The 17,941-nt window shown below is 39.3% G+C and overlaps 1 protein-coding gene and 1 non-coding gene across 2 annotated transcripts in view; both read left to right on the top strand.

The window, feature by feature from the left end:
• Nucleotides 1-17,941, top strand: part of LOC124550753 (protein Smaug homolog 1) — a 96,264-nt gene that overhangs the window by 57,777 nt on the left and 20,546 nt on the right. The window contains 3 exon segments of the mRNA XM_047125476.1: nucleotides 2,602-2,773; nucleotides 6,370-6,480; nucleotides 16,722-16,994. Of these exon segments, the coding sequence (XP_046981432.1) occupies nucleotides 2,602-2,773; nucleotides 6,370-6,480; nucleotides 16,722-16,994 (556 nt within the window).
• On the top strand, nucleotides 17,719-17,844 carry LOC124551544. Its single transcript, XR_006967903.1, has one exon. It is a non-coding gene; the product is annotated as a small nucleolar RNA SNORA79 (small nucleolar RNA).

Consider the following 17,941-nt stretch of genomic DNA (forward strand, 5'->3'; position numbering starts at 1 on the left):
AGCATTTGTTATGTTGCTTACTGTACAGGTTTTAGTGCATCCTTATAATCAATGTGCGCAGTGATAATGATTGGTATCCCTGTATCGATTCTATGGAATTTTCTTTGTTCCCTCGTATGTGTTAGCTGTTAGTTATTCTACTACTAAAAACTGCAGGTCACCCTCGTATGAAAACATTTTTGTTTACTGTAGAAGGTGGCGGGTCTTTATCAAGGGTGAATTCAATTTTTTGCAAAAAGTGTGGCCGTATTTCGAAATCTCCACAAAATAGCGTAGGTTAATGGCTGGTAGCTTGACAGAGACATGTACAGTGGATTGCGTGTGGACATTGTAGGTGATGTCATAGTTATCTTCAATGTTAATTCTGAAAGTTTGTATTAGATTGCATTTGTAGAAACATTTAATTTCGTCTATATATTCCTCACAGTCCAACACATCTGAGACATATTCATCATCACGGAGAAAATGGTGAATTGCGTCACTCAATGAAACGAGCTCCTCTAGTCTTGAAGACAATTCCTGTAGTGTTCAAATTTTAAAACATCTTTCTGTAATAAAGCCATCAACAGCCATACAAAATAGTGTAGTGTTAGTCCTATGCCTAACTCAACTTTCTTGTGGAGTGTGCTAGCTGTTTTTCTAGTTCGTCTGGCATGCCGTCTTGGTAAAGGTTGCAGAACAAAATTGTTTGAGTCCACTAGTGAATAGATGAGATGTCTGGCAAGGAACTTGTGTGTAAATGTGAAATGAATGAAACTTTTCTTAACACATTAGCTATTGGTGATCTTGGGGCGAAAGTTTCTTACTTGCAATTGCAACACAAAACAAAGTTCCTGGATCATTCCATAAACATCATTTTGAAATAAGCAATTCATACAATCGTATTATAGTGAAATGGTCTTATTTGTGATACAGTCCTGTTTCCTGCAGCATGAAGTAAGCCATTAATTGTTAAAATCACTGAGTAAATAATTATTTTTACTCAGTTTTTTGGCACTGGAATATTATGGGGCAGCACCATGATTTCAATATATCATTGATTTCCCACAAAGGAACATACCTCATTGGACCTAGAACATATAAAGTAAATGATAATCAATATTGTCGGTATGTCTATAACTAAAAGCGTCAGCCCACAACATACAAATTGTTAAATTTATCTCAGGTTTATATCTTCACTGAGTACCTGGCATTGCCTGGGTATGTGTTTCCTCCACTTCTTTGTCGCCCTGGACAAAAGGCAAACTGCCACCTCCTTAAGAGAACACACATATTTGAATTTTAAATGTATAACACAGACAGTCTAGCAGTACAATACAGTAGAAGTTAAGAAATATCTGTACCACACCACAAATTGTTAACAATATAATTTTTTTTACATTTTTAAATGCCATTATTTGCAGAACAAATCAAAATAACATCGATTACACTAAAATCACACTTGCCTTTTTAGCACACTTTATTACAGCCTTCAGATTTACTTGACAGCAACTCTATGCTAAATTGTCAAACCAGTGAGATGATTTTTTTGGTAGTAGTCTAACATAAGAAGTTCTTATTTAATTTTAATGTGGAGAAACTCCTTTAGCTAGTTGGCACAGTTATTGGTATCATTGGAAATTTTCGTAAAGTAAAAGTGAGATATGGGGCAAAACTTAACCTTGTAATTAAGCTCACTAAATTGCTTAGGCTTTCTTTTTTTGTGTAAAAATACAGGTACTGCTGTAATTTCATGTGTTTGATTCTTCTCCATTTATGTCAACAGAATCGCCTTCAGTTAAAATACATTCTGAATTACTCCAGTGTTTCAATAAGATTTCTTTGGATATGGTATTTGACTTGTATATGTTACATAAAAATGGAAAATAGTTCCTACAATTACCAAGCACATTGTGCACAACTGATTCTAAATAAAAATTGTATTTCCTTTGGGAATGCGAGTAGGTTCGTGCTTAGAGGGTGAATGGCGCACGGCTGCCACTCGTTTAGTTGGTCAGCCATCCGAGAATCTTGAGCTTAAAGACATTATACTAATCGTTTTCATTTGTGGTTTTTTTGTTTGTGTTAGAGATTTTTCAGCGGTCCACTGTCTCTGATGTTTCATTTGTTATTGATTTAAAAAAGTCGTATGAAGAAAGTGCAAATTGTATTTGACAAGATGGATGTTTTCGGAATCCTTGCCGATTGTTGTGGAGGTCTGCTAGAGAGATACCACTGTACCTTTGAGTTAAGTACATTTTCTTTGGTTTTAAAAGAAATGGATATCAACGATATTGGACAATACTTTTGGGGAGCACTTATGCTACATGTATTAGATAAGTGTGACCTGTGATTTCTTATAGCTACGTGGCACTATTTTTTATTTTTATTTTATTATTTTTTTTCTCCCAATTTTATAGGTAGTAACCATATTTAAATTGGCAGTTAGTTTAACCTCAAGGTGTGATTAGTACAGACATAGAACGTCGTACATACTTCAAAATATGTTGGTTTGTTGTGTATCATTTTGCAATTTAGTCCTACAGGATATTAGTCAAATTGGTGGCCAGATTTCCCTGTCTGCTTCAGCAGAACAGTGTAAAAAGATTCTCCCCTTTGCAGGACGACCTCAGCTACAATGCGAGGAACAAGCCCCGCAGCTTCTCACTGTCCTCGGAGCACCCGCCTCCGCTGTCGCCGCAGAGTTCACTGGCGTCGTCAGGCAGTGGCTCTGAATCGCAGCTGGAGGATAACATTTCCCTGCAGCAGGGACCCGACCCTGTCGGCATGAGGGGTGAGTTCTAAAGGGGGCAAGGGAAATCTATAGATATTTTAATGCACTGTAAATTCTGTGTATGGTATGGTATAAAAGTGTGAGAATGATTGATGTTTCACTGTTTTCATTTATTTTAATGTTATCCAATTCTTACTTTCCTCTCAGACTAAGATTGGGCGTAGATAAATTTCTCCATATCTACATGTACGACAACCCATCACGCGCGTGTGTGCGTGTGTTTTCTGGTTAGTTAGATAACGTTTTGGCCAAAGCTGATTTGTGGTGGTGTTTTGTTTCACCAATCTAGTTTCGGGCATTGCCATCATCAGCGGTACCTGTTTTGCACACACAAAAGATAAACATTTCTTATGGTAAGTTAGTACAGTGTATATTGTAAAGTTTTATGTATCTATGATTTTTCAGATCATTGTAATTTTCTGTAGCATATCCCAGTGACCGTATTTTGTAATGTTCATGTAATAATATAATCACGTGATTGATGTATACATATGTAACAGTATAAGGAATTTTTAATGAAATATACAGGGTGATCACAAAGTCTTGTTCTGACTATAAAAATTTATTACAGAATAACTGTTTGACATAATAAGCTAGATTTGATCCCATTACATAGATTAGTTTATCTAGTTGTTGTGGCCAATAGATGGCGCTAGTGCTCCATAACACCGTTGCGGTCTGTTAGGTCACGTTAGTTGCTGGCCAAATGGCGTTGAAGCAGGAGAAAGCGCAATTTGTGCTTTGGTTTCACAGAACGAAATTGCCCATCAGTGTTCAGCGTAAATTTCAGGTTTCTTATGGACGCAGCCCTCCTGACATTAAATCAATAAACCAATGGTATGCAAAGTTAACGAAATGGACAGCATTGAAGATCGTCCTCGAAATGGCAGGTCTCTTGTGAGCGATGCAGCTGTCGATCATGTTCGGCAGTCATTTCAACGGAGTCCGTCCAAATCAACTCGTCAAGCATCACTTGAACTTCAAGTACCGCAAGCAAGTGTTGTGAAGATTCTTCATGAAAGGTGTAGGTTGCATGCTTACAAAGTGCAAATCGTGCAGTCCTTGCAGCTGAATAATTTGCTGAACTTGCAGCTGAGATTCTCAACAGGATTGATGACGCTAACGATTACTTAAATCGCTTATATTTTACCGATGAATCCACCTTTCATGTCAGTGGAATGGTAAATAGGCATAATGTCCTTATATGGGTTTGTGTCTCCATATGCTACTGTACAGTTACAGCGAGACAGTGAATAAGTGAATGCTTGGTGCGGCCTTGTGCATAAGAAAGCTTTTGGACTGTTTTTCTTAATGGAAAAATCCATTACCACTAACATATACTTAGATGTTTGGCAACAGTTCATTGCCCCACAATTAGAAAAATGTCAACCATGGATACTTTTCCAGCGAGATGGAGCAATCCCCCCCCTCACCACACTGGGCTTTGATAGTGCGTGATTTCCTGGATGAAACATTTCCGGATCGGTGGATTGGAAGGAACGGTCAAACACCCTGGCTATCCCGCTCTCCAGACAATATGCCCCTTGACTTTTTTTCTGGGGCTATATCAAGGACAGAGTCTTCGTCACCCCAGTTGCTGACTTCAACGAACTGAAGGCTAGGATACAATCTGCTGTGGCTTCTGTGACAGAACACATGTTAAGAAACACTTGGTGGGAACTGGAATACTGGCTTGACATTCTCAGAGCTACCAAGGGAGCACACATTGAGGTTTACCAACGTAAGTGGTCTTAACAATTTACATTTGATGCCATTACATAGATTAGTGTTAAGGTTTTTTTTATGTCAAACGGTTATTCTGTAATAAATTGTTATAATTACGGCAAGACTTTGTGCTCACCTTGCCTATTTGTCATTGGCAAATGCTATATGTGCAAAAATTACTTTTGGTGTATATCACAGCATATATATAAAATGGTACTTCAGATTTGTTATCTTTGATAGCAGAACAAAGAAATGTGTGTTCATTAAAGTTTTTAATTCTTTATTGATTGTTTGTTTAGAATAATGCCAGGCCATTTTGTAAAATATGTAAAAATTTCTATTTGTTCCAAATATTTAGTAAAGTACCATTTTTGGCAATATATAGCACTAATAGGATTCTGCCATGTCACTGGCTGTGTGGTTTTGTCCTTTCAAGACAAATTAATACCATATAGGGTCAGATGTCTCTTAAATCTTGTTTTGAAATTTCATCCATTGTGTCCTGTGTGAATTTTCTTTCAGTTATTGCACTTTAACTTGTATACAGGCAAATGTGCAAATTTACAGGATTGTTCTATGTTAAAACAAATTTGTGATAAGTGTGTTCAGTGCTCTGAAGCCTATTTTTAGGTTGCTATTCTGGAGCGCAACTCTGATTTTATCTGAAATTTTTCCCAGTGGGATATGACAGTGAATTCTGTATATTTCCCATAATTTGCCCTTGTTGGCGTAATGCTGGCATTCATCTTTTAAACTTGTTTGTAGTTTTCTGGTATAAATTTCACAACTATGGTGATGTTGTAATGATTGTTTTTTTTGCTATATTTCTTAAGTGTTCAGATGATAGCCAATGGATACTTCATTGTTCTCTCTCTCTCTCTCTCTCTCTCTCTCTCTCTCTCTCTCTCTCTCTCTCTCTCTCTCTCTCTCTCTACACAGGTTCATAAATAAGCTATTTTGTGTGGTTTTGCATGATGACCTGTTATGTATTATATAATCTGTTGTTGCTGTTTTTGGTATGTTGAATTTGTGTGTTGTTCCATCTCTTGTGATTTCAGGATCAAGAGAATTTGTTTCATTGTCTTATTCACGTTCAATTGTAAAAACATTTTTTATATAGGTTATTTCCTTGAGTGGAAGGTGTCCCTTTCGTATCCTTTCAAATAAAATTGTCATGTACGTATGTGCAGTTGTATTGAACTATATTTGTCCATTGTGGATGGTTAAAAAAAAATTCTCCATATGGTGATGAAAAATATTAGTGTACCATCATGGCAATGTCCCATCGTTAAACCATGCTCTTGTATATGTAGATGGTTGTTGATCTTAAAGTAGTTATGGAAGTGTCGAGGTGCAGAGCACCACACACACGTTGTGGAAGTAACCTCCTTTATCAACAACTGATAACTTTTAATAAAAAAAATAAAAGTTTCAGTATAACCATAGCAGTCACTTGAGGCTGCTTAAGCTATTGCACATCTTTTTTTGATATTTATCTGGTGTGTGTACAGTACTTAGACGATATTGTCTCACCCTCAGGTACCTATTCGGTGTGGTTCATGAATCAAATACCAGAAGTACCTTAAGTGCTGTTCCATTATGGGAAGTACATGATGTGTTTCACACTGCTGTTAAAGTGTTCGCAGCATTAGTCGTGAAGCATGCTTCACAGGTGCACGAAAATGAGACAGAAGTCTTGAAATAGATTATGCATACTGTGCATACATCAGCCAAACATAATAAAATTTAAAAAATTAAGACTGTAAGAAAAATTCTCTTTTGTTGGAATTATTGAATTATTAACAGCTAAAAGTCTTGTAGACGTTTGCTACATAACCAACATCTAGAAAATAATGATTCTTTCTTTTCAGATGTACCAGCGTGGCTGAAATCACTTCGCCTGCACAAATATGTCAGCCTTTTCTTGACACTGACGTATGAGGAGATGATGGCACTGACTGAAGAGTGGCTGGCTGCGAGAGGTAAAGGCTTTTTATTATTTAAAATTTGATGTGAAGAACTCTGATAATTTTGAAGTGGATATTATAAGTAAAGTATCTTAGTTTTACTTTACATAAATTTAAGGACTACTGATGGCCTTGGGAGAGCCAGTCCTAACAAAACTCTACCATCTGGTGAGCAAGATGTATGAGACAGGCGAAATACCCTCAGATTTCAACAAGAATATAATAATTCCAATCCCAAAGAAAGCAGGTGTTGACAGATGTTAAAATTACTGAACAATCAGTTCAATAAGCCCCAGCTGCAAAATACTAACACAAATTCTTTACAGATGAATGGAAAAACTAGTAGAAGCCAACCTTGGGGAAGATCAGTTTGGATTCCGTAGAAATGTTGGAACACGTGAGGCAATACTGACCTTATGACTTATTTTAGAAGAGAGATTAAGGAAAGGCAAACCTATGTTTCTAGCATTTGTAGACTTAGAGAAAGTGTTTGACAATGTTGACTGGAATACTCTCTTTCAAATTCTAAAGGTGGCAGGGGCAAAATACAGGGAGCAAAAGGCTATTTACAATTTGTACAGAAACCAGATGGCAGTTATAAGAGTCGAGGGGCATGAAAGGAAAGCAGTGGTTGGGAAGGGAGTGAGGCTGGGGTGTAGCCTATCCCCGATGTTATTCAATCTGTATATTGAGCAAGCAGTAAAGGAAACAAAAGAAAAATTCGGTGTCGGTATTAAAATCCATGGAGGAGAAATAAAAACGTTGAGGTTCGCCGATGACTTTGTAATTCTGTCAGAGACAGCAAAGGACTTGGAAGAGCAGTTGAACGGAATGGACAGTGTCTTGAAAGGAGGATATAAGATGAGCATCAAAAAGCAAAACGAGGATAATGGAATGTAGTCTAATTAAGTCTGGTGATGCTGAGGGCATTAGATTAGGAAATGAGACGCTTAAAGTAGTACTGGAGTTTTGCTATTTGGGGAGCAAAATAACGGATGATGGTCGAAGTAGAGAAGGTATAGAATGTAGACTGGCAATGGCAAGGAAAGCGTTTCTGAAGAAGAGAAATTTGTTAACATAGAGTATAGATTTAAGTGTCAGGAAGTCGTTTCTGAAAGTATTTGTATGGAGTGTAGCCATGTTTGGAAGTGAAACATGGACGATAAATAGTTTAGACAAGAAGAGAATAGAAGCTTTCGAAACATGGTGCTACAGAAGAATGCTGAAGATTAGATGGGTAGATCACACAACTAATGAGGAGGTATTGAAAAGAATTGGGGAGGAGTTTGTGGCACAACTTGACTAGAAGAAGGGATTGGTTGGTAGGACATGTTCTGAGGCATCAAGGGATCACCAATTTAGTATTGGAGGGCAGCGTGGAGGGTAAAAATCGTAGAGGGAGACCAAGAGATGAATACACTAAGCAGATTCAGAAAGATGTGAGTTGCAGTAGTTACCGGGAGATGAAGCAGCTTGCACAGGATAGAGTAACAAGGAGAGCTGCATGAAACCAGTCTCAGGACTGAAGACCACAACAACAACAAATTTCTGGGTCTGTTTTCAGTTGGAAACAACTTTAAAGGTTCTTTGTCATTGCTAAATTCAGTAATCAATTTGCAACACAACTTACCAAATTTTGTTTATCCTATTGTGAAATTTGATCATCAAAAACACTTAAGTGTCAGATTTCCATCAACGATTAAACCTGCTTCACTTAGATCTTTGCGAGTCCCTTCTCTTTAGGAAGAAGGGATGCAGCCATTTTCTTGAAAACAGAAAACTGTGTGTCAATAGCTTGGTGACTTAATGGGTGGTGAACTACAAACCAGTCTCTTCAGATTGAATAAAATGTTCTCAGGCTCCCATTGATGTTGGGTGGTTAAAATGCGAGGAGCTTTTGATGCATTACTCATTGGCCGCTGTCAGGTGAGATGACTGCCGTTGGTGGCTGGTGCACCTTAATATAATCTAGCAGCTGGCTGGGACATAACTGGCAATTATATTACTGCATGGCTTCTGTAGTGCAGAGACATTCATATTGTAGTTCACATGTTCCATCATTAGTGTTATCCATGTCAGCAGGAAAATTCAGTGCTGTATTCATTGTGTAGTGTTGGAGGCTATTGCTCATAGCCCTGGAGAGTTTGGTGTGGTATTTCCTTTTGTGATGATGGGGCTCATTGTGCAGTGTGTTTTGTCTGCTGTTTCACTTGTGATCAGGCACAGAATTGCACTGTTATGCAGACATTGGTAAATTCTTTAAGAACATCTGAAACAGATGATGTATCCCATGAGCTGAGTCACTTACATAAGATCTTCAGGAACAACAGCTACAATATTGTCCGAATAAATGAAGAACCGAAATAAGACCCGACGAGGAGCAAGAAAATGAAATTGCATATTTGTCACACTGTGCCGTCATGTCCGGTAAGATACTTGCAGAAGACACACAGTCGCATATGACTGTCAAATATCCAGCAATTACTCAGACTGGGAAAGACGTGGCAGATCGCAGAACACTTGATATTTACAAAATACCTTCTAAGTGCTGCAAGTCTTATGTCTTTGATTGGCTACACTACCCTGCAAGATCTGCATTAGCTGAGCATGATCTAGAAAACTGTTCCCGCATAGAATTCGATGATGCCTTTGTTGTGGCTTGCACTAATTGCTTCTAAGACATTATAATTAAAGAAGCCATTCAAATAAAACACTGGCAAATGTTTTAATAGAAACTGAGACCTACAGCTCTGAATGGCACAAAACTCTATCACAAAGTTGAAGTGGTTGCATTGTACGCAGAGTAAAAATGTGGTCGTATATGGCAATATTGCAGGCCTCAATTGTGGCACAGCCAGCAGCTGATGTGTAGAAGGGTGTACCATGTGCCCCAGTTACTGCACACTAATGGCCAGTGGCCGCCCAGGTGTACCACCTGCCCCAAGTAGTAAACATGGCAACGGGCGAAGGGTGCTCGGTTAAAAGCTCGGAGCATTTCAGCTACTACATGTCACTGGAAGTCTGAGAGCATTTTATTCTGCATTCTTACAGTCTGCTTACATTGTTTACCAAAATTATAGATACAGTAACATGTGCTTCTAACTCACCTGGTAAATTATGAAATACTTAAATCACAGTTTGGGTTCCAGAAGGGCCAAACAACTAAACAGATTTTTGTATGTTCACTGAGCACCCAAAAAATGGGGGTAAGATTCCAGATGATAGTATCGTGAGCTTGTGTGCGAAACTAATGTAATTTTTAGATTATACACATGTGCGTCTGACAAATGACCTGTAGTAATAAATGTATTAAGTAAAATTTCAAAAATTCATCACACTGCTCGAAATGGCATACAATACAGTGTGTTGTTGATAGGATAATTGTTTAATTTGTATCGTCTTAAACCTCAAACCTGAGCTACACCTTGAGAAGCCATATAGTTAAGGTATCCAACTTGAAATTGATCACTTGAAAAGGTTTTGCAGTTGTTTGTGAAGGTTTCTTTTTCATTTCAAGTTTATTGATATTTAGTGCCCCCCTTTTCCCTTAAACAAACACATATATAGTAAGGAAAGTTCTGGCAGAATGTAAATAACTCGGGAGTAAACGAGACTGTTCACCAAATAGCAGAGGCAGTGAGTTGTTGACAGGCATGCAGAAGAGAGAACCTGTTAAGAATTATTCTGAAAGCTTTGTAGAGCTACTATTTGCACAAAATGTGGGACACAATTAAATTGACAATTGTGCATTTTCTACTTCTCGCAGCATAATGAATAGTCCATTAAATTTTGGGCATGCAGCTACGCAGATAAAATTTCTTCCACTGTTATTTCGGCTGCGTATCATCTGGCCATCCTCGAAGTGAGTCGCAAGACTGACAAGGTGCCCAGGGCGGGGCCGTAAATGTTCCACCATGGCAGTATTGCACATGTGGGTCACACACTGGTCAGCAGCAAAGAGAAACGCTTACACATGCACTGCCTGTGGCGAAGGGGTACAGACATTAAATTCGCTTCTCAATATATGTTTGGCGGCAGCGACACCTTGATGACTTCTCTGCAGTTTAGTTACCCCTGGAACTGGATTCCGTGTTTTTTTCCAAATTAAAAACATTATCCCTCAGTATTCAATTATTATTTAATCCAATCTCTATAGCTTCCTTGAAGAGAAAATCCCAAATGGAAGAGGTGGATGTTAAAATCTTCACATCACTGTAGTAAATGGTCTGCCCTGTACCAATAAAATGTTCGGCCACAACTGACTTATCTGACTGTGATAAGCATGTTTATCTTAATGTTCCACACATCTCATGAATAGTGCGTGTTGTGAGACCTATGTATGGACTTCTCCCAGTTTCCGAAAGAAATCTGATACGTATCCACTTTACGAAGCAATAAATCATACTCTACATAATTGAGTAAACCTGCAGTCTTCGTGGGAGGCCAGAAGATCGCCTTAACACAGTGTTTCCCGAGAATACATCCTATCTTTGAGGAAAGAGCATCCACGTAGGGCAGAAATACACTTGATCTGAAGGAATTACTATCTTCTTCCCCCCATCACATAACTGCATTCTAGGTTTTATGTTGGATGCTCTACGAATTTGTTGTGGAGAAAACCCATTCCCTTTAAAAATGCTTGTGAGGTATGCAAGCTCTTCTTGCAAACTATCTTTATTGAATATAGAGTGTGCCCTACACACTAAGGTCTTAAGAACATCAATGGCATGTGAAGCTTGATGGCAGCTACTGGCATGTAAATATAGATTTGTATGTGTTGGTTTACGATATACGGCATGTCCTAATGTGCCATCAACTTTACGGCAAATGACAACATCCCAAAAGGAGGCAGCTGTCTTTTTCTATTTCCATAGTAAATTTTATACTAGCATGGATTGAAATCAAATGCTCAAGAAATAGATATAATTCGTCCATACTGTGCGGCCATACTGCAAATGTGTTTTCTACGTACCCCCAGAAGGTCATTGCTTTTTAAAATTTGATCAGTCCAGTGCCTTGTCCTCAAAGTCTTCCATGAATAATTTAGCTACCAGAGGGGAGAAAGGGCTTCCCATAGCAACTCCTTCAAACTGCTCATAAAATTCACCATAAACTGAAAATAAGACAACAAAACACATGTTCACATAAGGCCGTGATGTTCTTACCAAAACGTTGGCTGATGAGAGAGAGAGAGAGAGAGAGAGAGAGAGAGAGAGAGAGAGACACTTCTAAAGGTACCGTGGTATATAATGATACCACGTCAAAACTAATGAGCAAGACCATACTATTTAGTCTGACATTGCTAAGTCTCTGAATAAAATCCATAGAATTACGAATCCAGTGACTACATTTTCTTAACAGTGGTTTTAACCAGGAAGCTAAATATTTGGCAGAAAAATATGTTGGTGAACCAGTAGTGCTCATTACAGGCCTCACACATGCATCCTCTAGACGCTCATTCTTATCCATCTTGTGAACTTTGTGGAGCCGATAAAGTCTCAGTAGTACTGCACCTCAAACTTTTAAACTCATTAAGATTTCCTTTGCTAGTGATGTAGCGTTAAGCAAGGTAGCAGTCTTTGTCACTTGTTGGTAAGCTCTTTGTTAATCTTCTGGTATGCACTAGAACTAAGTAGACTCTATAACTTTTCCTTATAGACTTCCTGAGGCAAAATGACAGTACCATTACTTTTATCAGCATGTAGGATGACTGTGTTAGTATCTTCAAGCAGCTTTCGTATCTTGAATCTCTCTTCTTTGGAAACATTAATTCTTTGTGGGTGATGTTTCATAATTGCTCAGCAGCTTCCACGTCTAATTTCTTCAGCTGAATCCTCTGATAGCTGTCAGACAGCTTTCTCAGCGACACTGATGAAAGATGATATCAGCAAAATCTTAAGAGTGGGGGCAAAATTTACCCCTTTACTTAAGACAGATAAACTAACTTCATCCAGATCCTAACCCCATCAAATTTATGACAGGACGTCAAATAACAGTCCATCTGAGAAGGCTGGTCTAACAGGCTGTACTTGGCAATCTGTCTTTTTGTAGCCACTTTGCCATCTCAGTCAGACTCACTCTGAGGATGACCGGACATATGCAACCGAAATATCAATGGAAGAAATTTTCTTTGCACTGCTACACGCCTGAAATTTAATGGACTATTCATTACGTTGTGAGAAGTTGAAAAAGCCATCGAGTACCTCTTCAGGAAGGAGATGGTTTTGAGGGGTCATAGTTTGGACATATTACAACACCAGAGAGCAAGACTGTTGATCTCCTTGAGTTTCTTACTGAAGTGCCAGGATCATGGAGTTGTTCCAGAATTTGCAAAGTCAGTTCATTTCGTCAAAAACACTGCAATAAATAGAATTTTACATAGGGCTGGTTCTGCTATTGTCAGAGAAATAATTCATTTTACTCAGCGGAATTTGGACATTTTTTCTGAACACGTGTACCATCTGCATTTGAAAATAGCAGCTGTTTTATTTCCTGACTAATGGATTGATGACTCAACATGGGCTAAGTCTGACTGGCTTTGCGAAGTGGTTACAGAAAGACAGGGTGCCAAGTACAGCTGATTAAACCAGCCTTCTCAGGTGGACTCTCTTATTCAACGTCCTGTCATAAATTTGATGAAGCCACATTATCTGTCTTAAGTAAAGGGCTAAATTTTGCTCGTGCTCTAATGACTTTCCCGAGATCATCTTTCATCAGTGCCACTGAGGGAGCTGTCGGACTACTATCAGAGGATTTAGCAAAAGAAATCAGACATGAAAGCTGCTGAGCAATCACAAATAATCATCCACAAGGCAGAGCGATTAGAAGTATTAAAGCTGCATGAGGGTACTAACAGTCATCCTACATCCTGATAAAGGTAATGCTACTGTCATTTTGCTTCAGGAAGTCTGTAAGGAAAAGTTATGTGGTCTACTTAGTTCTGGCGCATACCAGAAGATTAACAAAGACTCTACCAACAAAGTGACAATGACTGCTGCCTTGCTGAATGCTTCATCACTACAAAGGAAGTGAAAAGAAGTTTAAAAGTAAGAGGTGCAGTACCACAGAGATTTTATCGGCTTCCTAAAGTTCACAAGATGAATGAGGATGAGCATGTAGAGGATTTGTCTTTGAGGCTTACAATGTGCACTGTTGATTCACCAACATATTTATGTGCCAAATATTTAGCTTCCTTATTAAAACCATTGGTAGGAAGATGTAGTCACCACGTTCATAATTGTATGGATTTTATTCACAGACTTAGCAATGTCAGGCTAAATAGTACGGATGTGCTAGTTAGTTTTGATGTGGTATCACTGTGAACCAAGGTGCAAAGGACTCTCTCTAATCGGCCAACAGTTTGTTGAGAACATCATGATCTTATTTGAACATGTGCTTTTGTCATCTTTTTTTCATTTTAATGGTGAATTTTATGAGCAGATTGATGTCTCCTCTCCCATCTGGTAGCTAATTTCTTCATGAAATACTCAGAGGACAAGACATTGGAATCAGCAAGTTTTAAACCAATGATCTTCTGGAGGCACGTGTACAACATGTTTGTAGTATGGTCACACAGGTTGGATGAATTGCATCGAGTTTTGAGCATTTGAATTCTATGCATGCTAGTTTCAAATTTACTATGGAAATAGAAAAGACGGCTGCCTCTCTTTTTGGATGTTATCATTTGCTGTAAAGCTGATAGCACATTAGGACATGACACATACCATAAACCAACACATACAAATCTATATAGACATGCCAGTAGCTGCCATCAGCCTTCAGACCATAGGTGTCTGTAAGACATTAGTGTGTAGGGTGCACTGTACATCCGATAAAAGTGTGCAAGGAGGGTGCACATACCTCTTGAGCATTTTTAAAGCGAATGGGTTTTCTCCACAACAAATTCATAGAGCTTGCAATGTAGGTATGTAATGGGGAAGAAAATAGTAATTCCGTCAGATCAAATGCGTTTTTGCATTATGCGGATGCTCTTTCCTTGAAGATAGGCCGTATTCTCGACAAACACTGTATTACGATGATCTTCCGGTCTCCCATGAAGATGGCAGCTTTACTCTGCTTTGTAAAGGACAATTTATTGCTTCGTAAGATGGGTGTGTATCAGATTCCGTGCAGAAATTGTAAGAAGTCATACATAGGTCAAACAACACACACCATTCGTGAGAGATGAGTGGAACATCAAAGATACACATGCTTATCACAGTCGGACAAGTCAGCAGTGGCCGAACATTTTATTGAAACAAGGCATTCTACGAACTACAGTGACGTGAAGATTGTAACATCCGCCTCTTCTGTTTGGGATTCTGTCTTCAAGGAAGTTGTAGAGATTAGATTAGCTAATAATTTAATAAATGGGGATAATGGTTTTAATTTGAACAAAGCAGGGAATCCAGCTCTTGGGGTAATTAAATTGTAGAAAAGCCGTGATGATGTCGCCGCCACCAAACATACATTGATAAGTGAATTGAATGTCTGTACGCCTTCGCCACAAGTGGTGCATGTGTAAGCATTTCTCTTTGCTGCTGACAAACGTCTGTGAGCCACATGCGCAGGTCCGCCGCAGTGGAGCACTTAAGGCCGCACTTGGCACCTTGTTGGTCTTGAGTCACTCTGATGAGGCTGGCCAGAAGATACACAGCCAAAATATCGGTGGAAGAAATTTTATTTGCGTGGCTGTATGGCCAGAATTTAATATATTGAACTTGACTATCATTTTGCATAATTTGCTAAAAGATAAGCTATTAAGATTTTATAATTTGTTTAATTTAAATTATAGTGCACCTCATTCAAATTGCTTTAACTTGTGTAACTCTGCATGGCTTACTATTGCTTGGGGTTTCCAAAAATCTCTGAGTACTAAACAAAGTTTTTACATACATCATGTGATTGCAGTACACAAGGGGCAGCCAAGTTACATTGACAGATATATAAGGAGCATGGTACAGATTTTGGTAATACAGGTATGTGTGTATAGAGAAGTGCTTTCTTTTGGGAATTGGGATGAAAAACTCAAACTTTAACTGCTGTGCCATTTGTCTGTTAGACATGGTCGACAAGAGGTCAGCGAGTCCTGTGGGTGCCAAAGTAAAGTATGGAAGACAGGAAAGAGGAACAGTGAGGTCCAGTGTTGTTTTTGACCACAGGAGTAGTCCCGGGAAATGAAATTCGTGCCTGAATGTTCACTGTGTTGATGAACACACTGACAGGAGAGTGTGTTTGTGTGGAATGAACAACTTCAACAAGGTTGGATGTGACTGAAAGACAGGCCAGGACAAGCTCACTGTGTCACTACCCCCTGATATTGTGGCTGTAGTGGATGTTGCTGCCAGAAATGACAGAAGGTGGACAGGGGAAGAAATTCAGCTTGGGTTGAGCATCGGTCACAGTGTTGCTCATGCCACCATGACAGAGCATCTCAAGTTCCCGAAAATCTGTGCACAGTGGGTTCCCCACAGCCTGACATAAGAGCAGAAGCTGAACAAAAACTAGATGTCGCTGCAGCACCTGGAACTGTATCACAGTGAGTATCGTTTCCTGTCCAGTTTTATCGTGGGAGATAAAATATAGTGTCATTTTGAGCTGGAGAGCAAGCACCAGTGCCAGCAATGGAAGTGCACGGCTTCACCCATACTGTAAAAAAAATTCTAGCCATGCACACCACTCTGGGAAAGTCATGACCACCTTTTTCTTTGACGGCAAGGGCCCCCTGCTTGTAGACTTTTCGGAATGTGGCACTACAATAAACTCTGTGGTGTGTGGACACTTTGCAAAACATTGGAGTGTGCCAGAAATGTCGAAACACCCAGCAATGTTGATGGATGGCATCATTCTGTTGCACGATAATGTCCACCTACATGTTGCTATTGTTGTTTTTGAGTAAAGCGCAGAAGTTTCGCTTTCTGCCTGTCACAGAGAATTGCTACTTTAATTGTCTGCTAATGATGTGTAAGTGTGTGACATTATATAGACTCCTGTGTGTTGTGGGTGCTTCACACTTTTGTGTGTGTGTGTGTGTGTGTGTGTGTGTGTGTGTGTGTGTGTGTGTGTGTGTGCGCGCTGTGTGATATTAAAATTGCGATATTGTTTTCCTAGTAAAAAGTATCTTTCAAGAAATTGCCTTTACTTTCTCTCTCTCTCTCTCTCTCTCTCTCTCTCTCTCTCTCTCTCTCTCTTTCTTTCTCTCTCACACACACACACTCTTTGACAAGTTACAAGTAAGGGTCGCATTTCATTTCTAGGTGTGACGAAGGGAGCAAGGCACAAAATTGTGATGTCGGTGCGGAAGCTGCGGGAGCGCGGGTCGCTCTTGCGGCAGGTGGAGCGCGAAGTGACGGAGGGGGGACCCGCTACCCTGGGCCCGGCCCTCGATGAGCTCAAGACTGTACTCTTGTCCCCCATAAAGCCACAGCCACCCACAGCTGCAGCGGAGGACGCCAGTAACACTGACGAGGAGGGTACCGATGATAGGGAGTTGGACGTGCCCACTCAGTTCACGAGGTGCATCGGGAAAGGTGAGTTCGCAAATCTGTTCGTATTGATTTTGTATTATGGCATAAAAATAGGTCAAAAATAACATTCCTGTAATGCTGTGTCACTTTTGGTAGTAATAGTCAGTGACTGTTGTCAGTGGTGAGTATATTTGGTTTTTCCTTTTTGTTATGTCGTTAAGTCTACTCGTGTCATAGATTACAACCATTGACTCTATTAGCAGTAAGAGAGACAAAGCTCAACAAAAAATGTTAGTTTTAAACTGTTTCTGGTTGAGCGGTTCTGGGCACTTCAGTCTGGAACCGCGCGACTGCTATGGCCACAGGTTTGAATCCTGCCTCGGGCATGGATTTGTGTGATGTCCTTCGGTTAGTTAGGTTTAAGTGGTTCTAAGTTCTAGGGTACTGATGACCTCAGATGTTAAGTCCCATAGTGGTCAGAGCCATTTTTAACCTGTTTCTACGTCATAATATAACCTAAAATATTGGGCGTGAAAATGGCATAAATCTGAAATTACAACAGAACAATAAAGTAGTTACAGCTAAAACCAGACAGGACTTTATTTAAATGATGAGACAATGGTTAATTTGAAATGTTAGGTACAATTATTACTAGTTGCCATGTTATGTTCAACAAGCATGTACAAAAAGTGATTAAATCATATATAATATGCTGTACACAGATGATGAAAATGTTTTGTTTTTTGTTGATGTCATTGGGGGCTTACAAAATGGTATGAAGCGTGCTTGGCAGTTGTTCCTCGTGCAGGGCATTTAGTATCTGCAGGATTTCAAACTGCCATATAGTACCTATGGATTGCTTCACCCAGAATTGTTGCCATAACACTGTTTGGCTTTGCGGATCCAAACAATTGTTTGATAATGCGCAAGACACCAGCCAGACACAGTTTTGTGTAGAGTATAAAAATGCTTCATTTTCTATTTATTTGGCCACAGGATTATTCTTTTAA

Source organism: Schistocerca americana, chromosome 9 (assembly GCF_021461395.2).
Source record: "Schistocerca americana isolate TAMUIC-IGC-003095 chromosome 9, iqSchAmer2.1, whole genome shotgun sequence".
In the NCBI taxonomy this organism is placed as follows: domain Eukaryota; kingdom Metazoa; phylum Arthropoda; class Insecta; order Orthoptera; family Acrididae; genus Schistocerca; species Schistocerca americana.